The sequence below is a fragment of the Halyomorpha halys genome, unplaced genomic scaffold, assembly GCF_000696795.3.
Source record: "Halyomorpha halys isolate HHAL.00 unplaced genomic scaffold, Hhal_1.1 Scaffold685.1, whole genome shotgun sequence".
Classification (NCBI taxonomy): Eukaryota; Metazoa; Arthropoda; class Insecta; order Hemiptera; family Pentatomidae; genus Halyomorpha; species Halyomorpha halys.
The window spans coordinates 393,778-411,146 of record NW_027109568.1 but is presented as its reverse complement, the minus strand read 5'-3'; the positions used below and the strand labels follow the sequence as shown (position 1 = coordinate 411,146).

At 30.1% G+C, this 17,369-nt stretch overlaps 1 protein-coding gene across 11 annotated transcripts in view; it reads left to right on the top strand.

Moving 5' to 3' along the window:
* The window catches only part of Liprin-beta (liprin-beta), a 196,125-nt gene that overhangs the window by 157,903 nt on the left and 20,853 nt on the right, over positions 1-17,369 (top strand). For 4 of the 11 annotated variants that reach the window (XM_067047737.1, XM_067047739.1, XM_067047738.1 and 1 more), the window contains exons 1-3: positions 7,398-7,496; positions 13,343-13,477; positions 15,450-15,817. The exons of 5 other annotated variants lie outside the window; for them this stretch is intronic. In XM_067047737.1, coding sequence (XP_066903838.1) covers positions 7,412-7,496; positions 13,343-13,477; positions 15,450-15,817 — 588 coding nt within the window. In that variant the 5' untranslated portion in view covers positions 7,398-7,411. Of the gene's footprint in view, positions 1-7,397; positions 7,497-13,342; positions 13,478-15,156; positions 15,308-15,449; positions 15,818-17,369 lie in introns of those variants that run through there. 2 more of the 11 variants (XM_067047740.1, XM_067047741.1) reach the window with 2 other exon arrangements.

Sequence of the window (17,369 nt, the reverse complement as noted above, 5' to 3'; positions counted from 1 at the left end):
AAATAAACACAGTATAAACTATAGTATAGAAAGAAATAAGATAAAAGCTAATAATATATCAAGCCAAGTGGTGGTCCAAAAAAAGTGTGAGAAGATACATTTTTTTTTTTTGTTTATAATTTTCTCATATTTTTTTACATCTTATAATCCTAGTATAATTTACATTCTATTTCATGTAATCTTATACTCCTACCCTGTTTAAAATATTTTGTGTTTTTTGTCCTGATGAAGCCCTGCCAAGTGGGTTAAAACGTTGGTGCTCATAGTTTTGTACTATATTAGTTCTTTTTGTGACCGCCACCCTGGCCATCTTCCTTAATTAATTTCGTACGATTAGGGGACCTGATGTTGAGTGAGCCGGGTCGAGGGTCCTAGAGAACTTGGTTCTGAAGTTTGTGGGCTTGATTCTCAATATTTTTAAGTCAATATTTATTTATTTCGCTGCAGCCCCCAAAAAATGTGCTTTGACATTCCATCTAATATAGCCAAATGGCTGCATAGGTCTTCAATGGAAGAATTGAAGCATACAAAAAAAAAACTAGTAACCATATTCAAATTTGAAATATCTTTTTCATGAAATTATTTCATTATTTTATATTAATTTTCAATCAAATTTCTGATGGATTTGACTTTGATACTAATGGAAACTAAATTAAAAGGTGATGTTTATCGGAGATAAGGACTCTGTCAGAGTAAACGTGCAGTTCTCTTTACTGCTTTATTAATCTTTACGTCGAAATTTAGACCCTTAAAGTGGATCAGCAATAAACTCGTTTCTAGTTTATTTCGTTTTGGGGATCAACTACGTCTTTAATTATCTCGATAAAATTCCTTGTATCTCTATTTCTCGTCTCGACGGTCTTTTGACTGGAACACGGCCAAATCCCCTCGAAGACTTTTTATCTTCACTGGTAACATCTTTTCTGTCTTGATTCCAGAGATAGAATTTGGTATTAAGATTTGATGTGATAACTTTTATGTTTTTTTACGGGTATCAGATAGACCTAACCACTTCAATGGGTGTATTTATAAGTGTCTGGACTATCGACAATACTCTAATCATTACGAATTTTAACGTTACCGTCTTAGTGGACAGAGACCTAACAAATCCTACTCCTCCTCGAAATCACAATTTTTTTCATTTGTGCTATCTTTTAACAAAAATTAGAAAAACTTATTTTATATTATATCATAATTAATATACGTCGATATAAGAAATATGTTATTCCTGTACCTTTAATGCCGTTTTTCAGTTTCAGGCTCTTTTTAAATAGTACTCGATTAAACTATCTTAAAGCTTCCTCTTCCCATCTTAAGCTAATATTTCAAAAGTGATATAGGACCGTCGCTCCCCGGAGGTCTTAGCGGGGCGGGTCCAGCGGGGAAGGATTGCCTTTTTTGTGTTATGATCTCCTCTTGTGAGATTGTGACATGTACTCGACCTACCTACTCGCTATAATTGTCTGTTTAAAAAGTCAGATAAGTAAGGCTACCATTAGCATTAGTTGAATTGGGTCTCTGAAAAATGGATCTTTAGATATTTTTCTGTTGCTTTTTATGGATGGTTTTTCCTGCCATGAATAAACAGTTTAATAAAATATAGTAAACCGTGTACATATCAGCAGAGATCGGAGACGTATGCTGTATCTGATTTTCCCGTAACTATTTCTTTTTTAGTTTCAACAATGCCAAATGGTAAATTTTTTTCAAATAAAAAAAACTAATGGTACTTTCTCTTAAGTACTTTAAAAAAGTTTTTTTTTTTAATTCGGTATTTGAGCCCTCTAAAATTATTTCAATGAGGATGAAACGTAGCTGATGTTAAATATTATCGTACATTTGTATTGAAAAAAAATTAAAATCTGTACTACTACAACTCATGTAGGATCAGGGGTTCAGTAATTTGTGAGAAAGTACTGTTACTAAATCAACGCTTGTGCAAGGAGGTGATTTGAAATTTTGCACCACTTTCTCTTACTACACATTCCTTATATAAGTAAGTGAAAGAAAAAATTTGTCTATAGGAATTTTTTTTATAATTGCTGGCTAAAGTTGAAATACGTAATCAGTGTCCTAAAACATAAATAAACTAATTTTTTGAATTCCTCTAAAATATTCCACCGAGATCTGTTTCTTCCCCCTGACTTTAGATTGAACAAATAGGAGGAAATTTGCTCTTATTTAATTTATTAGGTTTATATTTAAAAAAAAAAAAAAAGCTTGATTTTCGTACTTTTGTTAGTGGAAATTGAAAAAGGGTTAACTTTTTAAACATTTTAATATATTCTATAATTTAATTTATTATTATTTATAGATTGAATAAGGTAGACTGGCGTATTTAAATAACTTAAAGTTTTAAACAGATCTGTTTGAAAGATATAAATTATATATAGCCATGCGTTATTATACATAATAAATATTTGCGAACCGAAAAGGAAAGTTATGACTAGCACACCACAAACAAGGTCTCTAAGCTTTTAATCTGTCCAAGGATGCGGCACACATTAACTCACCTTCCATGATTTTCTTCGTCGATGCAAATGTAACCCATTTTTTTTGTCATGTATTTTAAACACTAGAAAGTTTTCTTGTTACTTGGTTTTTCTTGAATATTCAATGTCACTGAACACCTTCGCTCATGTATTTTTACCTTAACTCAAGTTCATACCGTTTTGAGTGTGGCAGTACCCAATTTACATCTAATATGTTACTTATTTCTCGTGAAGCTTTACATAAAGATTTCCCTCTATTATTATACTCGCTGTTGTTCATTATAACTTTTATTACTGATTCATTGATTTTCTTTTTACACTTTATTATATCAGCCTAATCACAATTGTATTACATATACTTAAATTGCTCTTAGGCCGGAATATAGTCAGGCTTTAGAGAGATTAAGCTTTCAAATCTTTAGCAACTTGTAAAATATTATTTTTTCTGATAAACTTTATTAAAATTAAATGCCCACTAATAACATATGTTCTTTTCTAGAAATTAAAATCGAATTATCGTATACGTCAATTTATTTTTAAACTCAGTTGTTAAAAAAAAAATTATTGTTTCCAGTATTCTGAATATTATTGTTAATAGAATTATTTTTTCTGGAAGATTATTGATTGACCGTGTGTAAAGATGAAAGGAATATGGTCCGGGTGCGGTCAAAAAAAAAAAACTCAAATAGTAGAAATATACTATTTTAATGAGCCAACGTTACGCCCCACGTTGCAGGGCTTCTTCAGGGCTAAAAAAACAAAAAAAAATGAGAACGTTCGCAACGTGGGGCGAAACGTTGGCTCATTAAAATAGTATATTTCTACTATTTGAGTTTTGTTTTTTTTTTACCGCACCCGGACCATATTCCTTTCATCTTTACACACGGTCAATCAATAATCTTCCAGTATGTCACGAAACACACGGGGCCCTCAAGATACAAACACCAGTTATTATGTGTTTGTATCTTTTTTAGCCCTGAAGAAGCCCTGCAACGTGGGGCGAAACGTTGGCTCATTAAAATAGTATATTTCTTCTATTTGAGTTTTTTTTTTTTTACCGCACCCGGACCATATTCCTTTCATAATTATTTTTTCTGTTTTAATAATCCTTTAGCACAATACTTCCATCCAGATTAATACATCCCTACATTTCTATACAGACGTTGAAACAGCAATGGGCCAAAGAACTATTGTAAATTGTTGAATTGCAGTTATGTCATTACCCAACTCCTTTGAAGTCACGAACATTTTTGGCTTAGCACCTGTCGGATTTACATAATCCGACATTTTCGGCTCTTTTTTGAGTTTGTATAAAATCGGGGTCAGGGGTCTCATTTTTTGATGCCCCCCTTAACAGTGCGTACCAGAAGAGCCCGAAGACGCCGCGACTGCAATGCCGCCCCAAACAATACACCGTGCAAGCTAGGACCTGGAGTGCTCCAACCACCACGCCAGAGTCGAGGACTAGCTGGCCTGCCTGCGAGATAGAGAGACGTTTTTTCTGACTACAGGCGCAGATTCATGGTTTTCACCATGTTCGCCCACCGCTGAACCTGGACGAGGGAAGCGACGAAGACGTGACCGCGGCGGCGAAGACGTCACACAGATAAGAGATGAACTACATATTCACTTATGAGACCATCTGATATCAATTTCTATTTAACCTTATAATTAATTATCACTTACTTCGGGCCGCCCGTAGCTCAGTGGTTAAGACAGTCTTACCAATTTGATGTCTAATGGCGGTGCCGGTTCGAATCCGGCCTGGGGCGTTGACTTTTTTCATTGAGTGGCGGGCTCACAAAATGAAGAACTTTGACCCCCAACCATGGTTAGGCAATATAGGACTCTAATGGGAGTCTTGGCCGAGAAAAAAAACAAAAATAAAACACTTACTTACATACTAACGAATGTTGCGCCTCCAGGGAATCATATTTTTATTAAAAGAAATACAGGTGTTTTTAATGAGCAGAAAAGTCTCGCAATTAATCCCCTCCCCTTCACCTTCCACACTAATTTAATATTTCAACTTACATTTGGGATCCCTGAAGTAAGACGGGGTAAGTCCCCGATTTGAACAGCACCCTCGCTTAACTGTTTTAAAAAACATAATTAAAAATAAATAACTTGCTGGAGTCGGGAATTTCAACATTGGTAGACAACATTTCTGTTGATAAGTTGTATTCGTTCATACTACCACTAACAGAGAACATTCAAGAAATTGGAAAACATTATTTTATTTTCATTCCCCTCATTTTCCAGAATCTCCAATTATCAGTGAAACGCCTTTGCTTTTTCGGTTAAGCACCATCGCTTATCCTGTAGATAAAAGAACTTGCTTAATGATTTAATAATAATAATAATGACTTGAAGTCGGGAATTTTCGGGGGTTTCGATATCCAAAATTGATAGACACCATTGTAATAATTTTTTCTGCTGATAATTTGTATGTCCATTAACAAAAATTGAAATCAATATTTAATTTCGATATGCCACAGTCTACTTAAAAAATACAAAAAAAAAAAAATGGACAATTTCAATATTTTTAATACAGTTTTTTGTCCATACCGTAAAGTTTGCATTACACTTATCCAATGTACCACTTCGTAGATAAAATCCTTTAGAGGCGTATTTCTAAATTTGGTTGAATTTTATCGTGGTTTTCTAATCTCTTTGCAATGCCAAAAATCTGTGCAGGCATTCCGCAGTTCCGTCGATAACTGGAATTCGAAATTTTTCACGATCGCAATACTTTTTGCCTTTACTATATATTTCATATATATGTAAGTGCAAGTAAAAAGTCCTTACTAAGTATTTGACGTCACTGTTTCAATATGGAAAATGATGGATTAGTTTTTATCAAAGTTAGAAATTAGCTGGTAAAGTCCATTAACCATTAATGTGACTAATGAAAGTACTTTCAATTTTATCATAATTTCTTTAAGAACTGAAGGTCGATTTTATCGAATAATACGAAAACATTGCATATGCAATTAACTCAAAACCTTACTGGGTCAATGCCAAATTGAATAGAAACAATAATAAAGATAGGAATAGAAAATATACCGTATTTAAATGCATAATTTCATAAATATCTGTTCTATGTTTTTAAATTGCTAGTTAATATTTTTTCATGTAAGCCCTTATTGTGAAAAATCCTTCCTTTTCATGTAAGCCCTTATTTTGTGGAAAATCCTTCCTTTTCATGTAAGCCCTGATTTTAAAAAATCCTTCCTTTTCATGTAAGTCCTTATTGTGAAAAATCCTTCCTTTTCATGTAAGCCCTTATTGTGAAAAATCCTTCCTTTTTCACGATCGCAAAACTTTCCTTTCCTATATATTTCATTGATAGGCAAGTGAAAATATAAAATCTTACCAAAAATTTGACATCTCTAGTTAAATATGCAAAAATATTGTTTATCTGAATTCGAAATTAACTGGTACTTTAAATCTGCACATTCGCTTCCACTCAGGAACTACTAGCGGTTAGAACCCCATGTTTTGAGGTGATTATGGAGTTTATAATGGAATAGGTGTTCATGTAAGTCCTAATTGTGAAAAATACTGAATAGTTTATAATGTACATTACTTTTTTTTTTTTCATTTTAAGCATCACACTAGCACACTATTATGACAAAGTATTTTACTAGTAAGGGGTGACAGTAGGAGCGTGGTAACGCGCCTGTCTGCTAACCCGAAGGCTGCGTGTTCGAGTCCCCGGCCCAATCCGGGATTTTTTCAAGCATATAATTATACAATACTCACTCACAGCCTCCCCCCGGGCATTTGTGAGGCCCGTTATCCAATGGGTGGCACTCACAAAGTGGCGAACCCACCTTATGAAAACCACGTCATAATATGCACGATGTATTTCTTAAGTATATTGGATTCTAAGTAAGTTGGACCTCCACGGTCTGTCGTGCCAATAATAATAATAATTTTACTATTATAATTGAGACTATGTAACTACTAATACGTTTCGGATGTATTATCCTAAAGATCGGGGAAGAACCCCGAAACTTTGATGAATATAAGAAGGATTTTTCACAATAAAGGCTTACATGAATAGCTCTTCCATTATAAACTCCAAACCCTCTTGGCTCAAACCAGTAGTTCAGTGGAAGTGAAAGATGTAAATTTAAGGTACTAGCTAATTTCTAATTTTGACAACACTAATCCATCATTTTGCATATTTAATTAGTGACATCAGAAATTTAGTTAGGTCTTTTGACTTTCATTTACCTATAAATGAAATATGTAGTAAGGGAAAGTATTGTGATCGTGAAAAAGGAAGGATTTTTAACATTAAGAGCTTGCATGAAAAAAAAGTATCTATGATGAAATATCTTATGAAATTATGAATTTAAATAGGTGGCATTTCCCCTTCACTTATTACTATTGTTTGTATTCAATTTGGGGATTGACCCACTAAGGTTTCGAATTAATTTGTAAGCAATGTTTTCATATTATTCAGTCAAATCGACCTTTAGTTCTTGAAGAGATTCTGCTAAAGTTCAGAACCCTTTTCTTTGCTTCATTGATTTTTAATGCATTTTAAAATTTGGAATACTATTTGACCACTCTAAAAGATTGGATTTGAGTTGTCCGAAATCAGTTGAGGATTACCAATTTTTATTTTATTAATTTTATACATTTAATCTACATTAAGAAATTTTCAGTCACGACCGCCCCTTTGGCATTATACCGAGGACATTGATGTGTTATTTAGTTTGTCTATTGTCTCTCTTCAGGAATTAGCTGTTATCCCTCGTCACATTCACTTTCCACCTTCACCGCTGAGACTACTCTACTTCTCTACTTAATTCATTGATGTGATGGTGAGGATGGGATGTGGGTTAGCCGTAGAATGGAGGGGAGGGAGAGGGTCTAATTTTACCCCGGGACGGCTCAGTTGCAAGATGGTCCGGGACGGCAGTATCGTTGCCTCGACGATCGCCCTGCTGGAGAGGCAGCTGGCCAGGACTTCCACGTCCGCGTCCAGGGGTGAGTACTGTGTCCGCTCTTATCTCCTCCGAACAGGCTGGGCCTATACCTTCCTCACGTGTCCTTTTAATTATATCACCGTGACCTCTGTGGGGAGACTGGCTCTAGACGCGATTTATTTTTAACACAAACAAAACATTTATTCTCTGATTCTATTTCTTTCGATCCACCTGTGTGTCGTACGCATTCCAACGTCATCCCGTCTAAATATTACTTTCATTTTTTTGTATCATCATTTAGGTTTTGTCGAATGTCGACGAATAACTAACAATGCAGAACTCAGTCAAAAAATTTTTCAATAAAAAAATGTAAGCATTTTTCGGAAGATGTATTGTTACAAAAGGACAGTTAAACTCACTTGAAATACATAAATTATAAACAGAATTCGTCTGGAAATGCTATTTCATAGGTGCATTTGTCGAATAGCGCACGAATACCGAGAAAAGAGTTCCTTTAGCATTTTCTCTACGAGATTCGTTGAATGCTTTTCCCTTCAAGATATAACATCTACCTTTCCTAGGGCCCTGATTTTTATTTTATTTTTTTCTCTAGCCCTAAAATAAAAATCGCACACTCATGTTCTTCTATTCGATAGAAGACCCTTGTTTAAAAAAGTGGTCTAAACCATTTTATTGTTAAAAAAAATTCAACTACTTAAATTTAATTAAAGATACTTGCAACAAAATAGCCCATTTAATTTGTTTAATCAATAAGTTTTAGCATTAAAAAACATATAACAATAAAATTAACTACTTAGATTTTATTTAAAATATTTTGTTTTAAAACTTGCAATAAAGCAGGTGTTTTTTTAAAAGTATTAATCTATAGTTGCTATAACAATGTTAGTGGATCTGTAAGGTTAATTTTTTTTTTTTTATAACAGTTTTATCGAAGAATGACAATACAAGGGCAGTAAGCATAAGCGCAACAAGTTTTCATTCATACCTAGTATGCAAACTAAACTAAAAAAAAAATTGTAAATTATAATAATAATACTATCAAAATAAAAATACAAACATAATCTCTATAAATCGATGTTATAAAAACTGATTAAATATTAACTAAATAATTTTTATTAAGAAAATGAAATTTAAGTTTAAAAAAATAAATACATCTGGCACACATTTGCTCCTACTTTAGATGAAAAATATTAATTTCATTTTTTAACAAGAATTATTAATGTGTAAGTTTAGTTCATAATGATTTAAACTTGTGGATTTTGTGTTTAAATGGTTTCCGCATTTAAGAATGTAAATTTGTATAATGGCAATTCGAATATTCGAGTTTTTATAATGGTCGATATTCTAACCATATTATAATTATGCAGATGTGTTATTTATTAAAACCGCATTGTAATTTAATCTACTCTATCGTGGTTTTAATTCTGATATATTTTAAAAAATTGTATCTTACTTAAAGTTTTCAGTAAATCTCTGTTAGCGTTTGATGCATATATTATCTTTGGCTCTTGAAACTGCCACGAGATTAAAAATTCATCAAACTTCAAGATTTACTCATAAGATCATCATCATTACTCATTACTCATAATTGATAAAAAAATTATTTGGTACGTTTTGGAATAATGATTGCGCTATTTAACAATAAAATAAATAAGTAAGTTTTATTTATGACGTGAATAACTTTTTGTTAGTTCTTAATCAGTAGAAAATAATAAGTAAAACATATTTTTATTATTTAATAGTTATAATATACTCATGGGTGCCGTTCTCCCAAGGGCAATGACGTATGGCCATTCTTTCAAGAAATTTTATTGCTCTACCCACTCATAGAATAAAAAATTCGTGGTGGGTTAGTGTTTTCCTTGTTCGAAAGTCCTACTATATCGAAAACTTTTCGCGGTTCCCTCCAAGTATATGTACATTACAATTATTATGTTTAGTTATATTTCAACACATCATATTTACCTCTCTTAAGATTTTTATATCGAAAGTTTTCGAACGGGATTGAAAATATCTCATCCTCTGAACATGGAATGTGCATTTTGGAACATTTCCAATGAATAACGTTGGTGTGACGTTGCTATAATAAACGAGCCTGCCTTCTGTTCGCTGTTTAACTGTCTTCCTTATCTTTTAATGATTTAAATAAAAATAATATGCCTCGCATCTAGTCTAACACCTCTTATAATTGTATTAATTGGTAGTTGTAATTTGTAGTTTCATAATTTAATATACATATTCATTGATTTGGACTTTTTTATTGTTTAGTTGTTACGTATGAGCAACATACATTTCGTGTTTTAGTTAGCATAAAATCATTTTATCTTTAATATACACACACATATATATAATGGATAACCAGTCAATGAAATAAAATGAAACTATTAATACCATGACTCAATTCTGTTAAATACAAATTCTCAGAAATAGCTCAAAAATGGTTCACCAAAAAGTGAGTTAGTGAAACATTTAAAAAAAAAAATCTGGAATGATCTAGGGACACCATTCAACAATTTTTAGAATCTTTTCCGGTCAAACTCCAAATTTTGGTATGAAATTCAATTAAAAATAATCGTTATATTACCATTCTTTTGGTTATGGACCTCATTTAAGGGAAAAAATGGAATGATATTTAATTGTATGAACTAAAAAAAATTGTATATGGTCAGGTGGTGGTAATGAGAATAAAGATGTTTATTTAAGAAAAAAAATGTTCATTAAGTATCTTTTTTTTTTTATTAGTCTGTTAGCGAATTGACTTTAATGGGCGCGGTTTTTTTTTATTTTTTCGTGAAAATTACCTATATAGGTATGTATAAGTAATATACATACCAAATTCCATATTCTATCTTTTCCCATAAACTGATTCATAAAATTTTTTTAATGGTTTGAAATGGCACGAGATACAAATGTATAACTCCACAAACAATTAATTAATATCAGCATATTTTTCTACCCTAAAAATTGCTCTTAAAAATATATTTGTCCATATTTTCGAAGGACCTCCGTTCTCTTGAGATGTTGGTAAGAATTTCGGGTTAATTTTGTTGCAGTTAGTTCCGAATATTTTTTTAAAATTTTTGTATTGGGTTTAATATTTTTTGCTTATTTATTCCAACCGGAGTAAGAAGGTTAATGTATATTTCCTGGATTCAAAACGAAATAATATTTAATCCTTTCTGAATGAAATGGAATCGAAGCCGTCACTACCTGAAGAATGCTGAGCTGCTGGCAGTCCCAATATACTTTGCCTATGTGGGCTCAAGTTAAGAACTCGACAAAAAAATATATTTTAAGCGAATTTTGCAGTTTTATTTGTTTTGATGTTTAAATTAATTAAGAGAGTTTGATGCTCTAAGGTTGACTCCTTGCTAAGATATTTAAAATTTGCAATTTTGTTTTCTTTTTTTATCTCATTCTCAGATGAAACAATTTCTCAGGTCCAGATTTTACTGCAATGGCTTCTAATTAATATAAACTATTTCTTGTGGTGGTTATTTAAAAACAAAATTTTAACAAATACTATTTTCCTAATTTATCTTATCTCTGTGACGATGCAGCAGGGTCGACATTTTTCCACAAGAACAAAATAAAGGATTCTGATTTATTATATTATTGTGGAAGAAAATTGAAAATATTTTCGAGGAAAACAAGAAAAAGTTTTAAGTGGTGTTTTGCAGGGAGTGAAGCATAGATTGAAAATGAGGAGCAGAGAGAGAGGGAGAGAGAGAGGTGGTACTTATGCTCGATAGTGTTTATTGTGCAGCTGTCAAGGGAACTGTCGATATCAGCAACACAACTTGTCATCCTCAATCCTACCTATCTCCAAAGTTCCCTCACTTACATTCCTCTACATTTTCTTCTCTCCTAAAAAAAAATTATCAGTTAGCTTTAATATTCTTTAATTTTAAAAATTAATCAATATTTATAAGGGGAAAAGTTAGTTAACTGTTAGGTAATATCTATTTTATTGCAAGTAATTGATTTTGATTTAAAGTCTTCATTTCCATTTAGGCTATATATATCTATAAATAAATAAAAAATATTTATATTTATAGTTTCAGGTTTTAAGTTTTTGTTTTAGTGGTATTGATATGCATTGAAAATGCATGTTATGAGAAACATATCAATACCTATTTATTTATTTTTTTTTTACATAACTGTCTTGAATATGTTTCTCATTATTATTTCATCAAACCTCAATGAAGCAATTTAAGAATTAAAAATTTTAAACAATTAAGAAGTATTTACTATCAGTGTGCTATATTTTTATTTTTCATTTGAAATAAAAAAAAAATGTTTATGTACATGTGTTCACCCTGTCACTATATACTGAAAATGTAATTCTAAAAAATTCTCAGCTGATATTTTTGATGTAATATTTTGTCAAAATAAAATTGATCAATTTCTTTACATTTTTTAGGATTTATGCAACATCCTGTTTGAAATAAAGAGAAAAACAAAATTTAATTAGGAACTTATACTCCAACTTTTTCTTTTATAAATTAAAAGTATCCCTTTATGTTGAGAAATTCCCTTTGATTTCTATCATTTATTCTGAAATTATATTTTGAATTTTAAATTCTGTTGGTTAATGTATAAAAATGGACAGTTATGAGCTGAAACTGTATGAAAAGATAAGTGTGAGACTAGGCTATAAATTTATTATAATTACAAACAATATAATAAATAAGATCTAAATTCCCGGTATAAATGTTAACAGTAATTAATTTAAAATTTATATCCTATGAAATTATTTGCAATTGAAAATAAGTGCACTTATCATAAATATTGGCTAATAAAAAAATTAAATAAAGAATAATATTTTAGGAATTGTTGTTTCATCAATAATTAGGTAATCTTTTAAAATTAAAAGTATGTTTTTACTTTATTAACTTTGTTTTGTTTTTTGTTTGAATTAAATATCCTTAAATATATAATATATTGAACTATTTTTTTTTAATTTGTAACTTATTAAATTAATGAATCATACTTAATTTAAATAATCACTAAAAATAAAGCATTTAAAGTTTATTTCCTTGTCATTATAATACATAAACTTATATTAATATAAATTAAAAAATGTAAATTATACAATTTATAATCTTTTCTCAAAGATTTGGTCAAATTATAGGATAAAGTTTTTAGTAATTTTTATATTATTATGTCGGTTACTATTATATTTGAAACATATTTGTTATTTTTTTTTCTGAAAAATTCCTTTCTTTCTTAAAAAAAATCTTGAACTGATGTATTTTACATCTATGGCATTATTATAACTTTAACTAATACATTAAATAACTTTCTGTGTTTAACTTAAATTCACAATGATCTGTGTTTCTTGAGTATTTAAGAAAACAAAATTTCTATTGAACTTTCTTGATGGAAAAATTAATTTCTTGCCCAATAATGGCTATTGTTATATTCCTTATGTTGAGCATTATCTCATTTTTATATGTTATTTGATTCCTCTATTACCATAAAGTACTTATATTGATTAATATTTTGGTGTCAATATTTTTTAAAAAATGGGTCTTCAAATCCTTCAACACTAATTGAAATGAATCAGAGATACACCAACAAGAAAATTAAAACCAAGCTGTGTGATATAATCAATGCCTCCATCTAACTAAAACATCTGTGGCCCGGATCCACTTTAAGCACAAATTGGTGAAGCTTGAATATAAACACTTTTCCAGCGAGGCCATGCTGATCTATTCTTAGTTATCCCTAGAAACAATCAGCTCTCTTGTGCTTTAGCTCTGGGAATACAAGACCATCATTTCTTCCTTTTAATGCGCTCAGTCTGTTTCGTATTTGCTTTTGTGTTCTTTACAATATTACGCTATGTGCTTAAAATGATACATTTCTGGAACTATATTTCAGAAAATCTAGATTCAAGTATGGATGAATCGACAATTAAGTATAACAGTTCCACTGATTCGGGAAAAGATGATCATTCCCTCACTACCAGCAATTCATCTATTACATCTTCTTCAGATAAGGACTACAATAATTGTGGTAAGTGCATCTATCAAATTATTGAAATATTGTGAAGAAATGTTTCAATGCCCGTAGGTTTAATATGATTTAATTTCCTTAAATGTTTTTCATTATGATCTGATAATATTTCAGTGAATCTTAATTAAAATGTCCCGTTTCAGTCATTAATTCTATTCTATCCTTGTAACTACATGTTAATAATTGAAAATAATTATTTGTTTAATATAAATCTCTAACTCTTTTAATAAATTTCTTAAATTCTAATTATTACTGTTATGTTTTAAGCTATTAAATACTAAGTTTAACCACTAACTTCTTTTCATCTTCATGATTAAAAACTTTACTAGGATTTAAAATGTTTTTGACCTATAATGGTTATTCAAATTTTTTTTTTAAAGTGATAATGAGAAATCACCAAAATATAGATGTTTCTTTATCAGTTTTTTTTTTTAAACAATCATTTACTAAAAAATAATTAATTGAATTGAAGGTTTTGATCGTATAGTATTGTTTTTAAAATATTATTTTGAATTAATGATAAAACAGGATACCAGAAAGAAATGATACATTGCTGTTTGAACAACTAAATCTAAAATCAATGTTCTTAGTTTTGTTGACTGATTCTTTATTGTAATTTTATTCAACCTTATGGTTTTTGAAGGTTGTTTGGAGGGAAGATAACATTTTTTTTTTTTTAATTTTACATTACATTGGCATTGTTCATACATTTAGTTTTGTTTGGCTCAATTGAAACTCTGAAATTTTCCGACATATTCAAACATCAAATGTAAATATCGAGATTATAATTTATAACATTAAAAGTTGTTAATAAATTTATAGTTGCTTTGAATTAAGTCTATTTTTCTAATAATAATTATTATTATTATTGTGTGGGGGCAAATGTTCAATTCATAAGAATAGATAGGTTGGTAAAGCATCAATTTTCTGATGGTGATATCAAAGAATGTTTCTAATCGTTGTTATAGGCAAAGTCATTTTTCCTCATTAAGTGTTTCTTTTTTTTTTTCTTTAATGAAAAGTTTGTTGAAAATGGAAATGCTTTATTGGAAAAAAACAAATAATTAAACGGTTTTTAAAATAACTTTTTATACTGATCTATCCTGATTGCTTGAAGTTCTGTTGTTTTTTTCCATGTTGACCAATGAAATTTCTCATTTTAAAAAGTTTTATAAAATTAAAATCATAATATTTCTGATACTATAGACTTTAACATTAACCTTCTTTTTTCATTTGCATATGTTATTTAACTACATACCTTTACCTTTCGTATATGTGCCTTCTAAAATTGAGTTTTAACTCTTTACTCATTTAGGCTAATAAAATTGAAAATATATTTTGCCAAATATCGAATACAATAACATGTTACTTCTAATGATAGTAGTATGTGATAAATCATCAATAAAAAGTTATAACTCATTAATGAGTAATAACTCATTTTAAACCTCTGAAATTCTCGCTTTCCTTATTCTTTTTGTAAATCTATCATTTGTATGGCTGCTTTTTAAAATTTTGTTGGTTGTAAAGTAAGATGATTATGGAGTTTGGTAATTTAAAAAAAAAAAAAATGTATTCCTGTTTATGCTTAAAAAAAATTTTAATTTCCTCTTTACCTTCAGAATCAATATTTGTTACGGATTATTTATATTTAGGAATCCCATTTTTATATTGCAGGGTTTTAAAAAAGAAATAGCTTAACCTGAAAGAAAGATATCGAAACAGAGTTGTTTATACATACGTTTTTACTTTTGAAGCTCAGAATATTTTACTGAAGTTGAGAGATAGTCAAAATCTGCTTATCTTTAATGAATCCTAAAGCAATGGGGAAAGGTAAGCTTAGTAAATTTCAAAGCTTTGTTTCTTTCACTGGTACATTAGTTTTCACAGTAATGCATATCGTTACTTTCTAGTATCCTGTATTAACAATAAAGTATCTTAGTGAATTACATTGAATATTTTGTTGAACTTTTAGAAGGTGACACTGTTTGCTGCAAAGATGATTTCCATTGGGTCAGTAGTACCAGCAGAAATCAGTCACTTAATGAGGCATATAATGAAACCGAACGAAGAGGAAGAGAGAGGAAGAAAGTTGAAGAAGTGAAGCTACGAAAGATGTCAACTAGCTTGGATAGAGGTGGGAGGAAGAGAGAAAAAAGGGATCACAAATGTAGGTCCAGTTATTTTTCCCAGTCTCCAAGTCGCGGTGACTGTTCTTGCCATATGGGAGAATATATACCTCCTCAGTATTGGCCTCCGTCTATAGACTACAGGCATTGTCAGAAGGATTATTTCCACTTTTACAGACCATTTCCTTGTGATTATTCATACCGATGTCCGAAGGTACATTAGAAGCAATTTGTATTTACTTTCCCATTTCTATGTTTCTTAAAAAATAAGGTATAGGCATTTATATAAAATGAATTTGTTCATTTACTTGTTCTGATAGTGACTGAAAAAATAGAACATTGTTTGGAATTTAATTAAATCAAATAAGACTCCATATTTGATTTTCCACCTTTTGTTCGGCTTAGCTTTTGATAGCATCTTAAAAAAAAACAAAAACAAAGAGAGAGTAAACATTTATGAAAAAATGTCAAATTTAAATTTTGAATGAAATTTATTTCACCTCACCTGATACAAATTGTCTCAAGAAAAAATTATATAAAAGATAATTTTTTTATAAATTGACTTTGTTCTTTGACTGGAATATGAAAACTGTTGACTCTGGTCTCTTATTAAGTCAATTCATTAGTAGCAGCATGCTATTAAATATTCATTTTTATGCACTACCATGAATGAAATCTGTTACCAGCAGATTAAAGAATTTAATTTGAGTTACCTGGAGTTTGGTATAGTTTAAACAAAATGCTAACTCCCTACTGAGTCACGAAACATGAAACATGAAAAACAGTAGAAACATAAAAAATAACAACTCTTTATGGAGATAATTTATTTTTAAAAACTTATGAAATAGGCATTTTATCAATCTAAGATAAGAAAAAGTAACCTGTTCAGAATTTTCTCTTTGCCAGTAAAATAAGTGATTTGCGTTGTGAATATTACTTTCCTGTCTCAATAAGTATTCAGATATTCAAGGCAAATAAATAGTTATAATATTTTTTACAATAGTTCTGTTCCAACAACCACTTCTTGTTGTCCGAAACTGTACGGAGCATGCATTATATGGGTTTTCCCTCCGAAAATTTGTACTGCACATACACTGCTCATTTTTTGTGCATACAAAACCTGTACTCCATACAGTTCCAAACAGTCTGAAGTGAAAGTTGAAACAGACCTTATATCTTTATTTGTAATTAGTTCTTTCTTAGTTAATTTGGTTGTTTCATGTTTATTAATATTGTGCATTAAATTTTATGACTGGACCACAGTTGAAAAGATCAAATGTGCAACAAATTTATTTATATGATTTTTCATGATAATTTCTTTAATTTTTTTTTTTTGTTTTGAAGTGTTGTAAATTTATTTTATTTTGAAAATATTAAAGAAAAATTTAGGATATTGCTAAAAGTAGCCTTCCTTCTCTATTAGTAAATTGAAGATTGTAATATTCTCAATTTGGGAGTTATTTTTATTCACAAGTTTAAGAAGGATATATATATCTTTAATAAAAGATGAATCAATATAAAATGAACCCAAATATGCAATAAGAGACCAACTGTTAATTTTGTGGATTGTGTTTCATAAGAAATTCCGTTAATTTGTTCTGGAATTTCCGTTTTGCTACTCAAACCCAAGTCATAGCATTTCACTATACCAAGAAGAGATACAGATATAGCCTTTGATTTTTGTTGTTAACTGAAAATTCTTGAGAAATTATCAATAAACCTTATAAAACACAATTTCACTAACATGTTGGTTGGTTTATTATTGC